This window comes from Pollicipes pollicipes, unplaced genomic scaffold (genome assembly GCF_011947565.3).
Source record: "Pollicipes pollicipes isolate AB1234 unplaced genomic scaffold, Ppol_2.1 Scaffold_6052;HRSCAF=7182_pilon_pilon_pilon, whole genome shotgun sequence".
In the NCBI taxonomy this organism is placed as follows: Eukaryota; Metazoa; Arthropoda; class Thecostraca; order Pollicipedomorpha; family Pollicipedidae; genus Pollicipes; species Pollicipes pollicipes.
In genome coordinates, this window is record NW_023596805.1 from 4328898 (window position 1) to 4350500 (window position 21603).

At 50.8% G+C, this 21603-nt stretch overlaps 2 protein-coding genes across 5 annotated transcripts; both read left to right on the forward strand.

Annotated features, from left to right (window-relative positions):
* Window positions 1–1370: 1370 nt before the first annotated feature.
* Window positions 1371–9674, forward strand: LOC119104426 (RNA-binding protein squid). Of its 4 annotated transcripts, none has more exons than XM_037228121.1 (9): window positions 1371–1490; window positions 1677–1869; window positions 5847–5887; window positions 6295–6422; window positions 6646–6792; window positions 7049–7268; window positions 7807–7914; window positions 8936–9171; window positions 9495–9674. In XM_037228121.1, exons 2-8 carry the CDS (start codon window positions 1682–1684, stop codon window positions 9109–9111), a joined length of 1008 nt encoding a protein of 335 aa, XP_037084016.1. In that variant the 5' UTR covers window positions 1371–1490; window positions 1677–1681; the 3' UTR covers window positions 9112–9171; window positions 9495–9674. The 4 variants fall into 4 exon arrangements, with proteins under 4 accessions (XP_037084016.1, XP_037084017.1, XP_037084018.1 ...); XM_037228122.1 differs by having other exon boundaries at window positions 7810–7914; XM_037228123.1 differs by having other exon boundaries at window positions 1709–1869.
* Window positions 9675–11268: 1594 nt separating this feature from the next.
* Window positions 11269–19506, forward strand: LOC119104712 (broad-complex core protein isoforms 1/2/3/4/5). Its single transcript, XM_037228427.1, has 6 exons — window positions 11269–11453; window positions 15067–15252; window positions 15985–16161; window positions 17926–18016; window positions 18674–18862; window positions 19475–19506. Exons 2-6 carry the CDS (start codon window positions 15070–15072, stop codon window positions 19504–19506), a joined length of 672 nt encoding a protein of 223 aa, XP_037084322.1. The 5' UTR covers window positions 11269–11453; window positions 15067–15069.
* The last annotated feature ends 2097 nt before the right edge of the window (window positions 19507–21603 follow it).

The following is a 21603-nucleotide window of genomic DNA, read 5'->3' on the forward strand; positions in this document are numbered from 1 at the left end:
TCAGCTGGATTCGGAATCGTCCCGCTGACGTGGAAAGACCTCGATCCCAGCGGTCAGCATATCGCACACTGTGGACGCGACTGATCCGTGCCATCTGCCGCTTCCCTGAGTTTGCTCAGAAGCGATGGCCATTGTCAAGAAGGTGAGTGGCTACCAGACGTGTTGTTTCCTATTCGGTTAGGGGGTTCCAACTTGGATTCCCGTCCCCACGTTGTGGGAAGTGGGCCCAATCTTCGAGGAAACCTCTTTTGGCATATTTTAGGGGTAGGCTGGGTCATTTTTCACTCTTCGCCCCCCCCCCCCCCCCCCCCACACTCCCAACTCATGCTATGAAGCTACGCCCCCTGTTACTACCTCAGAGAATCCAAGAGGATCCATGAACCGCTTGTACCATGAACCCAACGTAACGCCATACCAAGACAGCTTGGTCAAGAAGACATGGTGGTCAACGCTATGGAGCACCTTTGACAAATCGATCGTCGTTACCGACGGTACAAGACCGTCGTCGGTGTTGGTGACCAGGCGTTCGACTGCGGCGAATGCGGCATCCTCGGTCGAGGTAGTGGTGCCGGTGTCGTCGGGGTACCCTGTACCCCGACGACGTCCTCTCAGGTACCCTGTGTACCTGTACCCACAGGTACCCTTAGCTGGACGCCACGATCGAGTACGGCCTTTCCCTCTGCATGCCAATGCAGGGGCACTGGTATGGGTGTATGCTGCGCGACGGTAGTCGCGCCAGGGTCTAGCATCAGCTCCGACGGTGGCCCTGGTATGGTGTTTAGGGAAAGGTGGGGGCACACTTTGAAAGTACTCGCCCTGGAGGTATCTTTGAGGTTCTGTTCCAGTTTCTCACGATTGGCGTCTGTGGGAGCCATGGGTGGCGTCTGCGTAGGGGGCGGAGGGAGCTTACGGCGTAGGCGATCGTGCGCCGCGACCGATGTTCCGCTCGTGGCGACGATGCCCGGTGTTTTGACTTTGCGAGTTGCCGTGGGTATAGACCGACCGTGGTGCTTCCCGCCGAAAGATGGAAAGTCCTGGGAGATGCTACCGAGGGGGGGGGGGGGGGGCGCACGCCTCTCTGCTGGGGAAGTGCTTGTCTGATTGGTCTGAAAGAAACGCATGTTTGCATAATTGCTTAGAGGTGAGAGCTTGGAATATAGCAGCACCTTTTTTCTTTGTTCCCCTAGTGAAGCGCTTGGTAAGGGTGATGCTAATTCATTTGGTTTACGTTTGTGAAAAGGCTGAAATATTAAAACACACATACGCTTTGGTAAAAACTGTCCACACAAGCAATTGCTGTTTGATTAGTCAGCATTTGGCATATCAAGACATATATTTTGTAAAATAACTTGGCAACGGTGTATCACGGCGCCGGCCTCTCGCGTCCAAAACTTGGCAGGGTTGGGGCCGCACCTGGGTTGTGGGCAGTTTCAGGCTATTAACTGGTGAACTTTTATCTTCTTGACTTGGAACACAGAAGAGTGCGAAAGGTGAGTTGATTTGTACCAGTCGTGGTGCTTGAGTGCGTTGTTATGGTCCCGTTTTGCTACGGCGCTTCTGCAGTCCGCCTGGTGGATGTATTGTGAACTACTACCCAGAATGCGTCCTATCGATTTTGCGCGTCAGGACCGTTCTGTTTCCGGTCGGCGCCATCTTTGGGAGTGCGCTCTTCACAGAAGTCATGGCTGACACTGGGAATGATGTGCAGATGAGCGAAGACTTCACATCAGACTACACGGGCAACGAAGGCTTCAACTCTGGCGAAGCTCTTCCACAGGAGAATGGAAGTTCGAAGAATGCCAACGGAGGTGGAGACGGTGCCGGCAAGGACAGCGGCGCGGCTGAGGCTCCGGGCAGAGATGACGAGAGGTCAGTTATGTGTGCTACCGTCGCACACTTATTGGGAAATGCCAGTCTGCAAAGTGTGTCATTCAGATGGTTTTTGCCTATCAAAGGATGTGTTTGATGTGCTTCTGGAGAGGTTAATTGCTGGCATGCAAGACAAAGCTCTGTATGGCAGTGGCAGTTATTGCAGGTCCAGTCAGTAATTCTCAAATGATTTCTTAGAATGTTCTGCCCCTTACATCTGGTGTATCCATGGGTATGGCAGGAAGGCATACTGATACTGTTTGAGTCATTTGTAAGTCATATGCTCTTGCTCATTGTTCTGTGTTCCCAGGGTATTGCACTGAATACAGTTTGGGAGATAATTGACATGGTTGTGCTCATTTTAAAGGAGATTTCTGTGTGGGTTTCACTCATGATTGATCATTGCCCATGCAAAGTTTCATAAGTGCTGGTGTGGGGTTGGCCAGCTAAGGCCTTGACCATTCTGGCCAGCTAAGCACTGGCCAGAATATACATTTCAAGCAGGATCAAGTAGGATCCATGCCGTTTTTCATACACATGCCTCAAATGATCTTACCACCTGACTTGCAAAAATTTGGCAGTTCAGAATTTTGTAGGCCGATGTAATATTCCAATGAATGTCAGATGCTTGTAGAAAGCTCTATCCTACAGTTTTGTCCACATGTTCCAATCAGACACTACCTATTAATTTCATGACATATGCCTTTTCATAGTTTGGCTGCCTTTGAGTAAAGAAATCTGGCTACTTTTTATCTTATATCCCAGGTTAATTTCCAGTGCTTTATGTATATCTGCCTTGTCTACTTCATTCATATTCTTGTTTACCTCTGTAAGATCCCCTCATAAGTCTATGGCATTTTAGTAAATACAATTCCAAGGCCACAAGTCTATCCATATATTTTAGGCTGCTAATCCCATCTATCATCAGTCTTTAATGATTTTGAATGTCTCAAAATGAAAGGGGCATTTTGAATGCTGCAAATTTTGTAATGGTGCAGTGTGGTACTAAATACTGAATTGGAAATACATTCATTATGATAGGCCTGTCTTGTGCAGAGGATCAGTGATAATAAGTGGAAATCAGATGATCAATATAATTTGGGAGGCTCCTATCCCTGCTTCAAGTGGTAAGTTGGCTGCACCATTTTGGGCTTGGTTTGGTGTGCCTCAAATGTCTTGTTCATTGGTCTGCCACTGGTTCCCAGTTTGGGCCCCTAAGATGAAAAAACTGCTAATTGTGTTGCATGTCGATTGAGCTGTGCAAAAATCCTTTCTCTTTTGTGTTTGAATGAACTTCTGGATTGGCCCATCCTAGTCTATTTCCCATAATATTTTGGGGGTTTTGTTATGCTTGTTTGCTTCTTGCCATTTAAGATATAGATGAGTTGCAATGATTGAGTCATGAAAGGGAGCACATTTTTCCTTTTTAACTGTAATTTTTGTTAAATAATTTATTTCATTAAACTTCTATCTTGCATTATGTTCCAGTTGTGTTCAAGCAGAGAATGGGATATTATTTCAAAGGAAGCAATATCGAATTGCCCTTCGTGGTTAATTTTTTCATGGCAATTGACCTTTAGTATCCAAGGTCAATCTTGTTCCAAACATAATGTATGTGCTGGTCAGGCCTGATAAGTAAATTAAATGATGGCAGTCAAATTAAATGATGTAAATGAAGTGTGATGATAAAGTCATGAAAGGAAATTTATTTTTCCTTTTGTATTTTCCTTTGTTTTTGCGTGATTGCTTCTTTCAATAAATATGCTTGTTTGCTTCCTGCCATTTAAGATATAGGTGAGTTGCAATGATTGGGTCATGAAAGGGAGCACATTTTTCCTTTTTAATTGTAATTTTTGTTAAATAATTTCTTTCATTAAACTTCTATCTTGCATTATGTTCCAGTTGTGTGTTCAAGCGGAGAATGGGATATTATTTCAAAGGAAGCAATATCGAATTGCCCTTCGTGGTTAATTTTTTCATGGCAATTGACCTTTAGTATCCAAGGTCAGTCTTGTTCTAAACATAATGTATGTGCTGGTCAGGCCTGATATGTAAATTAAATGATGGCAGTCAAATTAAATGATGTAAATGAAGTGTGATGATAGTCATGTCAAGTCATGAAAGGAAATTTATTTTTCCTTTTGTATTTTCCTTTGTTTTTGTGTGATTGCTTCTTTAAATAAATTATGTTTCACTGTGCTCTAATTGTGTGTGTGTGAGAGGGACTGGAATATATTATCTAAGGTAGCAATTTCAAATTATCTTTCATCAAAAGTTGTTTTGTTGCAGCTGGCCTGAAGTACTGCTTGCTCAGTCTTGCATTTTGTGTAATAGGTGTGCTGGCCAGGGCTGGCATGTCTTTTAGGTACAGATGTACTGTTCTAAGAAAGGTTAAGACCTAATTTGTATTCTGGCATGGCACACTTTGCAGACTGTGGGTGTGAAGGTGGGTGGTGGTTGTGTTAAACACATGGGCCACAGGATTGGAGGACATGCAGTGAATCCAGCACACTTTGCTAACATGCATTTACTGCACACAGCTATGTATGGTGCTAAGTGTAAACATGATAACCAAAGACAGGTGGGACCTGGCCTATCAACTTTCATAATAACTGACATTAAATTCAGTTTTGTGTGTTTGATGCCAGAACACTTTCAGCAACTTTCAGTCATGCAGGGGTGGGGGCAGAGTTCATCAGTCCGGGGGCCTGAAAAGGACTCGAATGTTCTGTCATGATCACCAGGAATTTGACATGTCCTTTTTGATGGTGGGCCTGGTTCTCTGTCAGGCTGCCAGGCTGTACCAGGGCTGCTCCCTCAGGAGCTGCATGGCCAGAAGGCTGAAAGCTGTTGTGATAATGTTTGCCCCCCTCTTTTGGTTGGTGCATTGGCTCTTACCTCAGAGTTTGTGCAGCATATAATCATACTTCTGTTAATAATCTCAGTCTGTTTCCAGTCCAGTTCCAGTTTCACAGCATTGCCTTCCACTTTGATGTTGTCTTTGTATTGATTTGCAATTGAAGCTGAGTATTGGTGCTTTTTTTGCTTTGTGGGCTTGGTGCATTTCAGATTGCCCTCCAGTTGCAGCTACAGCATTTCAAGACAGAATAAACTTCAGGAAGTTGTGTCCATCATTTGGGTCATTGATCTTTTAGCTGGATATGCCATACACATCTGGGTTGCATGACATGGATTGTGCCACTGTTTCACTGTATTTCTGGTTGAATTGCTTGGAACCGCGTTGTGGTGTTGATTTCGGGATGTGCTCTCTTGCTCCATACTTGCGTTGCATTTGCCATTCCAGAACAGATCTCACGTTGCTGACGGGACTTTTCTATGCTGCGGATCAAGTAAGAGCAGTTCCCATCATTCTCTCTCTGCAGTGGTCCTCCTCGAGCTGTCAGCTTAATAGTCAACGTCGCCTCTCGGCCGGAACATCAGCTCGTAAACATTGCCGGCCTCTCCTCGCTGGCTGCGGGCAGAGCTCAGGTCCAGGTAACCGCCGCTGGGGCCGGGCCTTGGCCGGCGGCGCGCGCACTGACCATCACCCTCCTTCGGCAGGCGAGCTGCGGGCGCCCCGTGACCTGGCTCGCCGGGGCCGCACCTACGGTATTTATGCCCGGCCGGGTGGCCCGTCCCTAACGTAACCCCGCAGCGCCGGCCGACCGGCGCCGGGCCCCCGCGTCTTTGCAGTGACAGTTGGCAGCCTCATCATGCCTCCAGTTGCCTTGCCTCGGGCCCGGGCCGGTCCGTTTGCAAGCGCCCGAGGCCCGTGCGCGGCTCAGAGCAGTCTGGGTGCTGCCGCGCTGGCTGCATAACGTAGCAGCTCTGGGCCGCTAACGAACTCTCCATGGTAAAGTATGCCCGACCTTTCTCTCTTCTGTCTGTGTGCCCGCGCCCGGCCGCTGGCGGGGCCGGCGCCGTGGGCTTAGCCGGGCGGGGGCGCGTGGTGACCGGCCCCTTTGCCTCTGTTCCAGGAAACTCTTCGTCGGTGGCCTCAGCTGGGAGAGCTCAGAAAGTGAGTGATTGTTTAATCAGAATTGCATGGTGTCATAGATTTCTGCTCTCTGGTCTCTGTGCTTGTGCTGTTCACAGTGAAATTTTCTGAGGGATTCCCCTGAAGATACTTGCTGATAAAGTGCTGTCTTCCTGGTCAATCATGAGTGCTTTCGATTGTTATTATGTGCAGACCAGCTGTCCACCCTGGCACTCAAGGGCACAATTTCAACATTGTGATGCTCCTATCTCTGAGAAGTGTGCAGTTGGCAGCCTTTGTGATAGACTTCCATCATTAAATCTGTGGTTAAATGACATCCTGATGGTGTGTTGCCACCCAACCACTTTGCACTGGCTACAGCCTCTGCCTTGTCACCTTTGACGGTGTCGGAGATCGCCTCCTTACGGCGCGACTCCGCCCCTCCACAGAGGAGCTGCGCGAGTACTTCGGCGCGTTCGGCGAGATCGAGTCCGTGAACGTGAAGACAGATCCCAACACTGGCCGGTCACGGGGCTTCGCATTCCTCGTCTTCTCCTCCACCGAAACCATCGAGAAGGTGGGCTGGCCGACCGGCCGACTCGAAGCGCCGTCCGTGGCCGTGCCGTTCCGTGGGTGGCGATTTGGAGACTGGACGCATCCTGCTGGCCGGGGCTGGTGCCGCCGCCAGTCGTGTGGCAGGGTCTGCTGAATTGCGGAATGTGCGAGGCATCCCGCTCCGGACCCCCATCCCAAGCGGGCTGTGCGTGTGCAAGGCTGACTGGATCTGTGATCCCCACCAGGTACTGAACAAGGCTGAGCACATCATCAATGGCAAGAAGGTGGACCCAAAGAAGGCCAAGGCGCGTCACGGCAAGATCTTCGTCGGCGGTCTCAAGCCCGAGATGTCCGATGACGACATCAAGAACCACTTCAGCGCCATGGGCACGGTAGGAAGCTGGCTGTGGTAGCTGTGGTGATGATATGAGGGCAGATGGTGCTTTGGGCTTGGAAATGTGTTTCCTCCGGGTTTTGTCGTGGTCAGCTGTTGCGTGTTGAAATGATGATTTTGTCGGGGCCAAGTGCTGCTCTGTCATGATTCCAGAACGTCGTGGAGAAGGAAATAGTTGAATTCTGCTTAAAACACCACAGCAGCGAACTCTGTAGTGCCGCTCGGGATCTCACCGCCCACTCATTCCGCCGCAGGTGGTGGAGGTCGAGATGCCCATGGATAAGATCAAGAACCAGCGCAAGGGCTTCTGCTTCATCACCTTTGAGCAGGAGCAGGTCGTGCAGGACCTGATCCGCGTCGGCAAGACCAAGATCAAGGACATTGAGGTGGACGTCAAGAAGGCGACCCCGAAGCCGGACGGTGGCCGCGGCGGCATGCGCGGCGCGCCGCGCGGCGGACGGGGTATGATGAGAGGTGATGACCGGGGCCGCGTCGCCGGGGCGTGTCGACACGTAAGACTCACGAGGCAGACCGGGCACGGCGCGGCAGCGACGAGTGCGAGGACGGTTCTGTCTCCGGTGAGGGCGCCGGCGCGCGCTGCGTAAGTTTGCGTCGCGCAATGGGCTCTGGGTGCCGGCTTTGTGGCCGGCGATGGTTTGCGATGTCCGTAAGTTCACTTGCTAAAGAGCCCGCCTTGGCGCCGTCTTGGCTCTTCATGGCATAAGGTTGGCCAGCAGGTGAGAGCAGGAATGTGCTGACACTCCGCAAGGAGGGAAGTTCCTCCCCTCCACCGCCGCCATATGTGCTGAGCAGGGGAATGCTGTGCATCCTGTTTCAGAGCGCGAATGCGTGTATGCGTGGCTGTGAGATGAGGTGCATCACAGCAATCGGCAAGACCGTTGTTCGTGTTTGTAGCGATCGGGCTTCTCCGAAGACGTCGATTATAAGTGACTGCCATGACCAGTCCTGATCCGACCCGACCCGACCTGACCTGACCCCGGTGTTCCGACAGGAGGCCGCGGAGGTCGCGGTGGCTGGGGCGGCGGCTGGGGCGGTGGCTACGGGGGCTACGGCGGCGGCTACGGCGGCTACGGTGGCGGCGGATACGATAACTACGGAGGTGAGTGGCCGTTGTGTGCGCCTGCGGGCGTGCGGAAGTCCTCTCAGCTGGGCCGCGCTTGCGTGCTTTGGGGCCGATCTCCGCGTCTTCGTTTTTCTCTTCGGGCACGTCGTCCAGGAAAATGCCGTAGAACCTGATCGATCGAAGCGCGGGGTGAATGCGCACGCTCTCGTGCGGCTCGGAGTCGAACGTCACGCGCGTCCGTCGCGGGTCAAAACGCCAGCCCGTCCGGCGGCCAAGCGTCAGCGACCGTACGGGGCGCGCCGAGAAACAGCGCCGTGCGGCCGTGCTCGTCGCGCCAAAATCTCGCGCGCGCGCGCGCCGCCGGCCTGCCTCTAGCGCTGTGTCTCTGTTCGGCAGCGGCGCAGTACGGCGGCGGACGCGAGCACAGCCGACCGTACGCCGACGCCTACAGCTCGTGGCGACAGTGACGCGTGCGGGCGCGGCGGGGAGGACTGCGTGCGTGCGCGTGTGTCTGGAGTGTGCGCGCGTGCGTGCGAGAGAGGGAGCAGACGGTGGATCACGCTGGTACAAAGGCCCGTGGCGGCGGGCGAGCGGGTGCTCCCGACGCGGCATTCGTTGGTGTTCTTCCTTGTTTTGCGAAGCTTTTGCTGTGACGTAGGCGGACGCGCGTGGGTTTATTTTCTATGTGCGGACCCGCGGCTCCTAGTGCGGTCTTGGCCCACCAATAAATCGCCGAATGGTGACACGGTGGTGTCGGCACCTGGACGAGGCCTGAACGTGTTGGGCGCCTGGCGAGCGGAATTGCAACCACCTGTGGGGCTGGCCGTCCATCAGCACCCCCATGCAGTGACGTTTTACAGCTGTAGACTGTCGCATGGGGTGCCTCGCGATGCACTGAGTCAGGGTAAGTGCGCGGGCGGCCCCTTTTTCGTGTCTGTGTGATGAGTTCTGTGGGAGGGGTGGGGGTTCTAATATTTGAAATGAACGCGAACGCTGAGCTTAACTATCGTGTGATCCTGGCGTCTTCCGCGTTATCTGACGGCAACGTCCGCTTCAGGATACGGCGGCGACTACTACGGCGGATACGGTGGGTACGGGGGTTACGGCGGGTACGACAGCGGCTACGGCAGCGGCTACGGCGGCGGCTACGACGGCGGTCAGGGCTACAGCGGCGGGAAGCAGCGCGGCGGTGGCGGCGGCCGGGGCGGCAGCTCGCGCCACCAGCCGTATTAGCGCGGCTGGCCCCCTTCCCCCGTAGCTGTGTCCTCAACCGCGACCACACATCTCATCAAGGTGAGGCACAGGCCGGCTTGCGGGATAACGGACAGGGCGACCGAGCTTCGTCCCGGAAGTGATGCGTCACCGCATGGTGATGCATGATGTGCTGTTTTTTTTCTCCCTGAGTCGCCCAGTGGTGGTGCGTGATGTCCTGGTGTTGCTCCCAGACTACTGTAACTCCCCCACTACTATCTCCTCAACTAGGCTCATGCTACATGATGATTTTCACAGTCAGTTCTGCTACTGATCGCGTTGACGACCATCGACTCCTGAAGTGATCTCGGCGCGCGTCCTGTTCGTCGCCCACCATCGTCTCTGACACCCCACACGTCCGGCAGGTTCACTGCACCATCCGCTGGCTCGCCTATGGCAGGGCCGTCCATTCCGCGCGCTGCGCGTGCTGGGCTCCGCGCTCGCCGGTCTCCGCGCTCACCGGTCTCCGCGCTCGCCGGTCTCCGCGTGTGAGAGTTGTCTGTGTCTTGAACTTGCGCCCGAATACACGGGTCTTGTGTACCGAACAGCGTTTTCGGGATGGTGTGACAGGCTGCTAAAATGGGTAGAGAAGAGGCGGTTGGAACATGAAACAAATGACGCGAGGGCGGAAATCGCACGTTGCCGGGCTTTGGTAGAATCATAGACCATCAAGACTATGTAAAAAGGACGAAGATAACACCAATGACCGTAAGAGCGCCGAAGCCGCCATACACCAGTGGCCGTAAGGGCGCCGAAGCCGCTATACACCAATGACCGTAAGAGCGCCGAGGCCGCTATGCGTATGCAACATATAGCTCCCTCACCACTATCTCCTCAACTATGCTCAAGCTACATGGTCATTTTCAGTCAAATGTGCTGCCAGTTGGTTGCGTTGAGGATCATCGGTTCCTGAAGTGTGCTCGGCGCGCGTCCCGCTCGCCCACGATCGTCTCTCTGACCCCACATATAAATCATTAGTACTTGAGTAATTGGGACGATATTCTGAACGGTTTGCGGTGGTGTCCTGGTAAGCACGCTGGTGAGGTGTCGCGGCGTTTCTGCGTTCCGTGGGCGGTGAGACGAGCAGAAACAATTTTCTTTCCGAAGACTGGGGAGCATTGTTGCGATTAACAGACCAACGATGCCTTACCCCTTAACGTCCAACGGCCACTACCGTTTCCAATCGCACTTTAAAAAACGGGTTGAGGAGATATTAGGGTAGCGGCAGCCTGGTAACATGAACTACATGGGTTGAACGCCAGGCCACGGTAAGTGGGAACAGCAGCGTGGGTTTTGATGGCGGGAGTTTCAGTGCTCTGTTCTACGCGGTCTTTGCCAAGCTGCCGCGCGATACCCTATCGGCGATATTATTATATAATGTATCACAATGTCGAGGCGAGATCACTCAATTTACATGATATCCAGATCGGTCTGCCGAGAACAGCCACGTTGCGACCTGAGAAATAGGCGATGCGTATGAGGCCGGGCGATGGCGGCAAAGTGAAATAAAGATTCTTTAAACTGCTTTTAATTGCCTCTTGACTTCCCAACGCCCAGCCCAATCAGCGGGGTGTTGCATGGCGCGACTGATTCTGAATACTGTGTGCGGAAGGATCAAATTAGCTTATGAGAGTAGCGGACGAGCACGATAGCAGTTCAGCGAGAGGTTCAGTCCACGTAACATTAAACTGCCAAGTACGCGCCCCCCAACGGGCTAGGGAATCCCCAGGCGGGTGATCGCATGGGGGAGGGGACGTGCGCAGGGTACATGGGGTCTGCTTTGGTATGTATCAGGATAGAAACGAGGGTCAAGATTAGCGAACAGCGCGTCCCACTCGTGGCCGCTCCGTCCAACCGTGCCGAGCTGCGATCGATGCAGTCAATTAGTGCGAGACCCGCGTTTTTCCGGGTGGCTGTCAAGCGTTTTTTCCCACTGGTCGCATTATGTAGCGCAGTCTAGTGCCGTTTGTACGTCATTTGTTTTATTCCAACGACGTAGTAATTTTTGAATGCCTGATAAACTGGTTTTGAGGATAATCGAAATCGACAACGCGTCATGGCTATGTTGGCAGTGTTTTTGGTCTGGGTGTTTTGATTACAAAAACGTTGCGGATAGAACGCAAGTCTATGGACGGAAAACTGAAAACCAAGGGGGATCGGCGAAGCGTCGACGTGCTGTCTTTGCGTCGTGAGGTGTGCTAGTTGGTGCAAAACAACGCTGCCACGATTGTTGCTATTCAGAAGGGACAATTTTATTTTCTAGTGTGTTTATGCTCCATAGGGCTGCTGGCTAGCGCCCCTGGCAAAATCAGGGGATCGGACTGGTAAGCTGGAAAAGGATGCTGTGCTGTAGAATGATAAAATGCGCTTGCGCTGAGGTAGGTGTGGTTGGGTGGAAGCGTGGGTGTTATATTGTAACATATTTTAACAAAGCCATTGTTTTTGCCCAGTTAGTGGCATGGTGCTCCCTAGTGCCCACATGAAGGCAGTCAATATTACTTCTGTCATACATAAGGTTGATTGTTCGACTTGGTTCAGCATGGTCAGTTTTATGCTATTTCCTTCTATGTTATGTGATAAAGGCATCAATACATCAATGCATGAATTGAATGCTGAAAATTTCAGTATGTAGCATAAAGAAATACACCAAAAACAGTACACCAAGAATAGCTTTTGCTGGATGCATGGGAAGGTGTGGTGTGTTGTTCTGGTTCACATGGCGCATTTATTTTTGATCGAATCTTTCCATGTATGCAGACTTCAAAATTTCTGGAAAGTTTGGCCATCAGTATGTGGGTCACTTCAGAAGCAAGGTTCACATAACAGTGTTAACTTGTTGCTGGATTTTGGTTTATAGCATTGCAACAAAGCGGAGTGCTCATCAGATAATACTTCAGTTGCTTTGTTTTTTTTAGGCTAAAAAATTGCTCTGTTGGGGCAGTCATTTCTAGCTTGCTATTAGTAGGCCTTTTTTGCTATGCCTGATTCTGTGAAATGTGAAAATGCAAACATGTGAGACCAGTATTGGTTTGAAGGAAATAATAGCATGAGTATGTAATAAACAGCCTACTATTGCTGGGAAAGTATTCCTTAACACATTGTTTGGGGCTGAAGGTCAATTTGATCCCCTAGGAGTTGTGACACTATGATGAGAATTACATGTACTTTGTAAGGCTCCTGACTTGCGGCAGGTCAAAGCAGTCAGTGGCTGTCTGCCAAGGCAGTTTCTACAGAATCATTCCATCTGATGCAACAGAGTGTTCTCAAAGCCATGCATCTCTGAGCTGGTTTCATGGATAACACAGGAGTCAAACTGGAGATTACAACACAGTCCATTGACCTATCTTCAGGTACAAAGGTCAGACTAAGGTCAAAACCCATCTGTGTTTTACTAGATAAATGGCTTCTTGGAGCTTGCTTTATAGGGTACTTTCTAATGCTTATTTCTAATCTCATGATAATTCAGGCTGCAACAACATCTTGCATGGCTTTCTTAAGAATCAGAGTAAGTCACTGACCTAAAACAACCTGGCTCAACCATTCATTTTAGTAACATTACCCATGATATAATCCTTGTGCATATTCAGATTTGAGAATCAAAGCAATCTCATAGGGTTTTGGTCACCATGACCTGATGACCATTGCAAAAGGTCAAAAAGGTCACAGACCTTAACTGGAAACAACAGTGACCTTTTGCTTAGAATGGGTGTGCAGGCTCAAGGTGGTTACATTAGACCTGCCAACATTTTGGTCATCAATCTTGAGTTCAGGCTATTTGACTTTAAGGTCACAACTTATTGGCCTGAAAATTGTACACAAGTAAGCTCACATACAGACCAAACCACCCTGTGAATTTGGTGTCTAGCTCTTTCAGTTTTTGAGATCTGGGGGAGGGTAAATTGGTATCCACCCAAGCAAATGGTCATCATCTGCCCACCCAGGTGGGCATTGATGTTGCACAATGGCTGCTGAAATAGTGAACCCTGGGCATCTCGATGTATTTTAAATTTGTAATAGCTGACAATTTGTCCCCCATGAAATTTGAAGTTGTACATAACCATTGCATAATCAAGCTGATTTCACTGCACATCATGACCTCAGGTGAAGCCATGGCAAGGGTTTCCAGAGTCAGGCTAATGGTCTACAAATCTTGGGACAGGTGTCACATACTATGACTACCCAGTCACACAGAGGATGCCACATGATCTCAGGTCACTGAAGACCATGATGAACATTATCTCCCTAATACCCTTTTAGTCTCTGGCTGCAAGTAATGTGAGCTCTAATGGTCTGATAGTAAATATTTGGCAAGGGATCATATTTCCCATGCTCTACACAGCTGGCTGCCCTAGGAAATACAACATGGAGTATTTCTGCTTCTCACACAGTACATAAGCACTGGTGGCAGAGTTCAGCCACCACAGACTGAATGAGTAGGTACCAAGTCGGGTGTTGATAGTACAGTGGTCTATGTGTCTGTGTTAACCACTACACATCTGGGAAATGGGAGTCACAGTACCCAGTTCATGGTGCCTGCTCATCCTTCCCTGGTGAGAGGCAGGCTGTGCCATATAGTCTCAGCGGCTGAATGTTTCATGAAGCCCCAATGACGTCCATGTATGTACCCATCAGCTCAGCCCAGTTCCCCCATCAGCTTAACTGCAGTATCATCTCATGACAGTGTTCCAAAGCATGACAAGCTGAGCCTGAGGTGAGATTCAGATCCAGAATGGCTAGTGAAATAATGTGCGAGTCATTCAGTGATTTCCAGGCTTAGATTTCAGCCAGATGCTTCCGAGGTCAGACAGCAAAATTTCTTTCATGTTTGCTCTCTCATAAGGTTATGGCAACATTTGCCAATTAAATCACATCAGGTCCAGTCAAAAGTAGAAGTGTCAGAACATCTAGACCAGAAGCAAGTGAGACCAGTAAGTTTTCAGGCATGAGCCCCCTGGTTCGGAACATTCTGTGTTTGGGATTGATCTGCCCTCTTGCTAGTTTTACTCAATACAACCAGAGCTGAAAATATAGGTATCTAGCACTTTCAGATTGCATAGATTTAGTAGATTAGGGGCATGCCTTCAATAAATGATGCATTGGAAGGGCATTAGATGGCAAGCTGTGAGGGCATTTGATGGCAAGCTGTGAGGGCATTAGATGGCAAGCCGTTAGGGCATTAGATGGCAAGCTGTTGACCTACGCACCAACTCAACTCACCAGTGTGCAGTGGCACAGCCAGGGGGGGGGGGGGGGGGGGCTCATGGGATCCCAGCAGGCCTAAATTTTTATTGTTCTGCATAGTTTTTACCATGGCATTGCTGAATATAATTTGGGAATCTGGTGATCAGAAACGATTTTAGCCTTAGATATCACATACAGGTTTAAACACTCCATATAGACACATATACAGAAGCTACCATGAGCAGTGACATGTGGGACCCTGTAGTTGTATTTTAGGAACAAGGCTAGCAGAGAGCTAAGTGAGCATGTAAGGCATACAGCTGAAACAATTGCGCAAGGCACCAGGGCAAACCAGCATCCATAGCTCAAAGCTCATTGATGTGCTAGGTTTATTCTGATAGCGTTTCTGGGGTTTGCTAGTCTGCATGCAGTGTGCGATACTGTCAGTGAGGCTAAGGCTCAGTCTTAGCCTCAAGATGTATATCAATACATACATATATATATATATATATATATATATATATATATATATATATATATATATCAAGAAGGGGCTAAGGCTTGGTCTTAGCCCTTTCATCCCTTATAATTTTTCATGTCATCCTTAATTGATTTCATTCCTTTTCATTTCATCCTGTATTTATTCGTCCTTCATCCTTCACCCTATTAGCCCCTTCATCGCAGATTGTGGTAGCCCGCAGCCGCCGCAAATTCCGGCTGCACCCTTGCCAGTGTGCACGATTTCTCCTGTTCCAGACTATGAACAACCAGAAGTTTTGCCTGAAGTGGGATGGCTTCCAGAGCTCCATCACGTCGGTGTTTGATCACCTGCGGCAAGATGAGGAACTGGTCGACATCACCCTGTGCTGCGAGGGCCAGAGGGTGAAGGCTCACAGGATGATGCTGTCTGCGTGCAGCCCTTACTTCAGAGACTTGTTCAAGGTAAAAATGCGTGGAATATGTAAGTTATTAAGACAGAGATATGCATTGTGATGGTGATTAGTGGTTAGTTTGGGTCATCCAGTGTGCACTTCACTCTGTGTCAGAATGGGTATGTCTCACTACAGTGAATATTCCTTGTGCACAAGATTACTTGATAGTTTCTGTACAATGCCTATGCAAGTGGCATTTATTAGACAGCTCACAAGATAGTAATATGTGACAAAAGCACAAATTGAAGGAAAGCGCTTGCTGACAACCGAGTTTAGCGTGCTGGAGGCGCCTAAGACATATGGTTTAGCCTAAAACGGCGTCGTATGTTCTCGGCCAGCGCGTTTTAAGCGCCTACCTGGAATTTTGTGCTCAACATCCGTTTACGTGCATTGTAGGGGTTGCGGGTAGTGTAGTGGTTAACGCGTCTGCGTTAGCCACTGCGCGTCTGGGAAACCAGAGATACGAGGTTCGATTCCCCGCTGTTTTCACCCCTCCTGTCAGGGTGAGAGGCAGGCGACGCCATGTAGCCTCAGCAGCTAGGTTCGACGTAACGCCCAATGGCACATGATGACACGTGCGCTGTACTATTGCTATTCAGGTGTACATGAATGCATTTTCAGTTGAAAGTTAATATCGTAATGAATGTTGTAGGGATGGATGTGCCCCAGGACCGGTGAATCAATACTTACCTGCCTGTCCTTCATACCGAGCATGTGTCAGTATGTGGCCGGTACGTTGCAGGACAACCCGTGCCAGCAGATGGTGTTCTTCCTGAAGGACACGTCGGCCGCTGACCTACGGGCCATCATAGAGTTCATGTACAAGGGCAGTGTGAACGTGTCACAGACTCAGCTGGCCAGTTTCATCAAGACAGCAGAGATGCTACAGATCAGGGGTCTCAGTGGCGGCGAGGACCAGGTTAGATCATGCTCGTGTACAGAAGGTGTCCCTGTCTTGCCTTGATGTCCCTGTCTTGCCTTTATTTCCTTGTCTTGCCTCAATGTACCTGCCTTGCTTTGATTTCCCTGTCTTGTCTTGATGCCCCTGCCGTGTCTTGATGTCCCTGCCTTAATTTGATGTCCCTGTCTTGTCTTGATGTCCCTGTCTTTCCTTGATGTCCCTGTCTTGCTTTGTTGTCCCATGTTGTCTTGGTGTCCCTGTATTGCGTTGATGTCCCTGCATTGTCTTGATATCCCTGTCTTGTCTTGACTTCCCTGTCTTGTCTTGACTTCCCTGTCTTGTCTTGATGCCCCTGTCTTGTCTTGATGTCCCTGTCTTGCCTCGATGGCTCTTGACCTCCTGGAGCACAGACATATAGGAAGCGAACCATTCCAGCCCATCATCGAATACAAAATACAAAAGTACAAAGTCGTGGGGAGAGCATTAGGGGAACCAGTTGGGCCTACAAACTGCAAGACATGACCATGTATGTACAGTGCTATAAACACGATCGAAGTAACTCTGCCATCCGAAGGCAATCCGACAATGAGGCTTCATGTGAGGCTGTGAGGCTATTCTTCAGGAATGGAGTTTGATTGTAATGTAAAATTAGGAGCGACTTGCGGTCGGGAGACATCCAAAGCTATTTTTCTTAACACATAAAAAGGTTTATTTTGCCGAAACCTGGAAGTGCTTATTCTGAACAAGTTGCCTATTGGTGCTTAGCCCTCTTTGCGTTCGGACGGCAGAACTACGGAATGCTTCTGCCTGTGGCCGTTTAAAGTCTGTCAGAAGAAAGGACTTCGGCCCGCCTCGGTAGCCGTGCCTGGAGGCTGCGCAGTGGCGGCTGCTTGGCAATGAAAGCGCCGCTTGTCCATTTCAGTTCGCGATTGTGTCTGTTCTGTAATGCAGCTGAAACATTTGGTGGTGGAGGTTGGGATGCGTTGTGCGTTGTAATCAGGGTCGTAGCTCAGGCTACTGGCGCGCGTGATATTGCGCTGGAGTGATGAAGCAGACTTCCTATTGGTCATGGGCTTGCTGTTCGCCCAAGTCCGGTTACCATTATTGAGTCCTGTGCAGCCTTGTCCTGCAAGTTTGGCAAACAGTGCCGGCGTCTGTCAGGTAACACGCGGCAATGGCTAGTCGTTGGCGGTGAGGTATCAGCGCATGTGATTGCTTTTCACAACGGGTAAACATGCACGGTCTGTGTGAAAGCCACGGGGTATTTGTCTCACCATTATCTGGCCACCTGTGTTGACCTGTTGTGACCTGTACTGACCTGCTGTGCCCGGCGCTGACCTGTTGTGACGTGTTAGGATCTGCACTGACCTGTTATGGTCTGTGCTAACCTTCTGTCTTGTGCTAGCCCATTGTGACTTGTGCTGACCTGTTGTGACCTGTACTGACTTGTGTCGGCCTGTTTTAACCTGTGAGATTTGAAGGTCAGCCATTACCTTAGGTCAGTTCTTGATTGACAAAGTAACGGCCCAAGATGCGAAGAGGTGACATCACGTTTAGCTACTTCACGTGGATGCTGCTGCACCATCTGGACTCACTGCCACACTATATGCTGTCTGGTGAAATATCTTTTGCAGCGCAGTAGTTTGTGACGTCTTTGGTATTAATGGCGAATGACGAGAACCGCTGCCGTGTAATTAACCAAATTAAGCGAAGGTGTTGGCGATGAGGCAGCTGGCACTCTCCGATCGTCCCGTGACCTCCGTTGACCCTGCCCACCGTCAGTCGTCGCCACCGTCAACGCCGTCGACGGCGGGGCGTCGCGGCGCGGCGCCGGCCGGCAGCCCGCCGGCCAAACGGACGCGCCGCTCCGGCTCTCCGGGCTCGCCGGTCGGCCGACGGCCCGCCAGCCCCGTGGAGCTGGGCTCCGATCTGTCGCCGACGGCAACGCCCCGAGGTGTCGCCCGGTCCGACGGCCGCCGCCGCCACCGCCGAGGGGACAGCCGCCGGCGGCAGGGCCGGCGCCGGTTGGCGATGGCTTTAAGTACGTGGCCGGCGGGAGAGGCTGTGGTGGGGGAGGTGGATGACGGGGACCGCGTGCGCGGGCTGGTTCGACGGCCAGGGCTGCAGTAACGAGAGAATGGGGAGGGTGTGCGTTATGTGCAGCTAATGAGTAGCAATGTTTTTGGAATGGGCGCGGCGTTTGTTTCGAGAGTTGGCCCGTCTTGGTCAGCGTGGCGGGTACGGGTCATTGTTAAGGCTTTCTGGCTCAGTTGGAGCTTTTACTGAGTTACTGAGTGTTGTTTTTACTATGTTTGACGTGTCGACGGCTATTGTGGTTTCACTGTTACAACCTTAATTTGTCTTTCATTCAACAATGTTGTCGTGTACCATTGCACCTATGCACCATTAGTTTCTGAAGTAGCCATGCAAATAGTTTTACACTTATCAAGGGAAATTTTGCGCGACCCGATCGACAGCCATCTGCCCACCACAGTCCGCAGTGTCATACGGCCGTTCGATTTTCGCTGAGGCTGCCTCCTCAGCGAACCCCACTTCCTTGCTCGTCAGGTGGAGAAGGAAGATCTAGCAGAAGACGGTGACGTCAGCCTGGACACCACGCTGGGCTACGTGGCCGAGTATGAGGGAAGCTTCGGCGAGCAGGACCTCTCCATAGGCGGCCACGACGGCGGCCGGCTCGGCGCCGATCCCACAGCGGCCTGTGAGTTATGAACAGCTGGTGTGGTGGGGTGGCTGTGAGTTATGGACGGCTGGTGGCATTGGTGAATTGGCAACATGACGGATTGCGGCAGCCAACAGCAATATGACCAATCGATCGATCAGCAACATGGCCTATTCGTGAGTGCGTTTATCAGCACCAACTTTTTAACATGGCCACGTTTTCCTTTTGCAGTTCTCAACACACAGCATATGAGACCTCCCTGACACCCACTTGTTAAGTCAAACAGGATTCACAGTTGACATGTTACCGAGGCTACGTCCGACAGCTGGCATATTACAACCGGTTGCTATCAGATGCTGCGAATGCTATAATTAGCTGGCAACACACCTACGTTGTCAACATGTTTCGTGAAACAAATTGTGGTGGCTACCTGGCAAGATTTTGGAAAGAAAAGTGCTGGCTTCTCTTGTGCAGCGATTGAAACTCAAAGAAATCGGGAAGGGATACAGACGTTTAAAGGTCTCAGCTTTCCTCGTAACCCTGTGAGCCGCGCGACCTTGACCCCGCCGTCGCCCGCGCGTGCGCCTGCCGGCCGGCCTGACCGGTGCTGCCCTCTGTTCCAGTGGCCGCGTGGCGGCTGGGCCATCGCAGCGGCTGCGGGACGACCCGGCGTCACAAGGTAGGCCCGTCGTGACGTCACGCATCCCCCTCCCCGCCCCTGCGTCTGGCCGCCTTATGAGCCGGTGGTCGTCTCGGCCTCAGCATTGCAGAGGACGGTTCTTGTTTTTGCATGTTGAAGCTTACCTGCATTCATCATTTTTGTATGAAAACATGGATCGTATCGTATCTGGGTGCATGAGCGAGATGTTTCGAGATACATTGTGTGACGACGTGATTTCCTCGTGCGCTTGACCTTCATATAAGAAGTACTATATCGCCACAGTTCTCCAGCAGCTTGTGTTTTATTAGTTAAAGGGAGTGCTGCACATTTGAACGAGGTTTTGAACGGAAATGGCCATCTTGAAGACCTTTCGGTGAAGTTCATGGCCCTACCCTTATTAAGGCCCAAACTTCTCTAGTTTCTGAGCTGCATGCCCGCGAAAATGAGGGGTATTTCTGAGAGTATTTCAAAGTCACCTTCGCATGCATGACGTCATAACGTCGTCATTCAAATCTGCCATTCTATAAGCCATGTGGCGATCAAGGCCGAAAAATATAATCGTCGAGTCGCTCATGTCCGACGTTCGTGAGCACGATTTCCAGGTGCAACGGCCATCCATTTGCTCTCAATCAATGTCGTGCAGGATACGATGGCTTAATCAGGGAGTGACGTATGGAGGAGCATATTTACTAAACAGAAAAATTTGGTTGCCTAGAGCAGTCTTTTCCACTTGAAAGCCCACCAATTGTTAAAAGTGGGCTTATCTCATCAAGCGTGGATGCTTGGTTCAATATCTTGAAATGTGGAACATTCCCTTTAAGTATTGCGAGTTGCATCACCCACGGAGCAGTTGGACCGGTCCTTGTTGAGAGATGCGTGCAAACCAGCTGCGTTGCCACCGGCACCACAAACAAATGACCGGACCTTTGCTGAAAATGTGGACACGGCTGCACTCGAAGGCGATAATTTTACTGACATCGCAATGCATCGCCGGGTCTGTGGCTTATATAGGTGGGCCTGTATTTGCTCAATGTTTATAGGTCAGTTTCAGCTATTTGTGCGTCAGTCCTAGCTGACATTTGCACTACCGTTTCGCGGTTCGTGGAACATGCCCACGTGTATTGTTTATTGACCACTTTTAGTGAGTAGAATATGCCTGCGCATATACTTGGCATAGACACCAGCCATCGATAGAAGAAAGCGTCTTGGTCTTTGCAGAAGTTGTCACTGGCCTCAACATCTCGCCATTCTGAACACGTTTTGAACTTATGGGCCGTGCTCATATTCCTTCCTTTGGGGAATGTTATTCGTCCAGTCGCCGGCAATAATCTCAGCGCTTCTCAGAAGCTTTGAACCAAGTGTTTGATCTTCTATTCATAAGTTAGCGAACTTTTGTTTGTAAGTCGTTGCTTGCAGCCAGGATGTTGTTTGAATTTGGTTGCACTTTGTCTCATCTACTTGCATCACGTTCTTCTCTCGCATGCCGTGCCTTCATTTAGAAGATTCTGTGTCAGCGAGTCGAGGCAGATAGCACTTGCCATAAACGCGCAATAGCAATTGACCGGCATCCAGGATTGTTTTGCCGCGCTACGCATGACCGCAGTAGGACATGACTCATCCATATTGGAGGTCGATGCCTGTGTCTGTCGCGGCCTTTCCATGTGTGAGGAGGCTGAATTGCATGGACAGGGCGGGTCCCTCGGGTGGTGCCGATGCTCAGCGCCGTACTTGTAGTCGTGCCGCCCAACTGGACGCACGAGCCTTGCTTTGTCATGGTTACGCCTTGTTCTCTTTTTTAATGGGGAACGCGACGCGCGTCGTTGCGTTCTTTTCAAGCGCCAGCTCTGTGTTAGTCGTAATAGCGCCGAGGGGTCATGGCATAACCAGGATTTGAACCCGGGCCCCACGTGGGGCTCCGACGCGCCAACCACTCGGCTTTTACGTCCCTCATTGCAACCCTGATCCGGGCCAATCGGGACCATGGTGTCGGAAGCTTGCCTCGGACGCGGGGCAGTGGAAGGGGTACTGAGAATTTCCGTGATTGTCGCCGGCATTTATTTGGGGCTCAGGAGCCAGGCTGGTGCTGAAGTGGTGCTAAGCCGGGGTGGGTGCTGAAGGG

Excerpts from the sequence above, each read along its gene's own strand:
- LOC119104426 (XM_037228121.1), top strand. The coding sequence starts at position 1,682 with ATGGCTGACACTGGGAATGATGTGCAGATGAGCGAAGACTTCACATCA. Across the intron at positions 1,870-5,846 it reads CCGGGCAGAGATGACGAGAG|GAAACTCTTCGTCGGTGGCC; the intron begins GTCAGTTATGTG and ends CCTCTGTTCCAG. Across the intron at positions 7,915-8,935 it reads CGGATACGATAACTACGGAG|GATACGGCGGCGACTACTAC; the intron begins GTGAGTGGCCGT and ends CGTCCGCTTCAG.
- LOC119104712 (XM_037228427.1), top strand. The coding sequence starts at position 15,070 with ATGAACAACCAGAAGTTTTGCCTGAAGTGGGATGGCTTCCAGAGCTCC. Across the intron at positions 18,017-18,673 it reads ACGGACGCGCCGCTCCGGCT|GCTGCCTCCTCAGCGAACCC; the intron begins CTCCGGGCTCGC and ends ATTTTCGCTGAG. Across the intron at positions 18,863-19,474 it reads CGCCGATCCCACAGCGGCCT|CGGCTGCGGGACGACCCGGC; the intron begins GTGAGTTATGAA and ends GGGCCATCGCAG.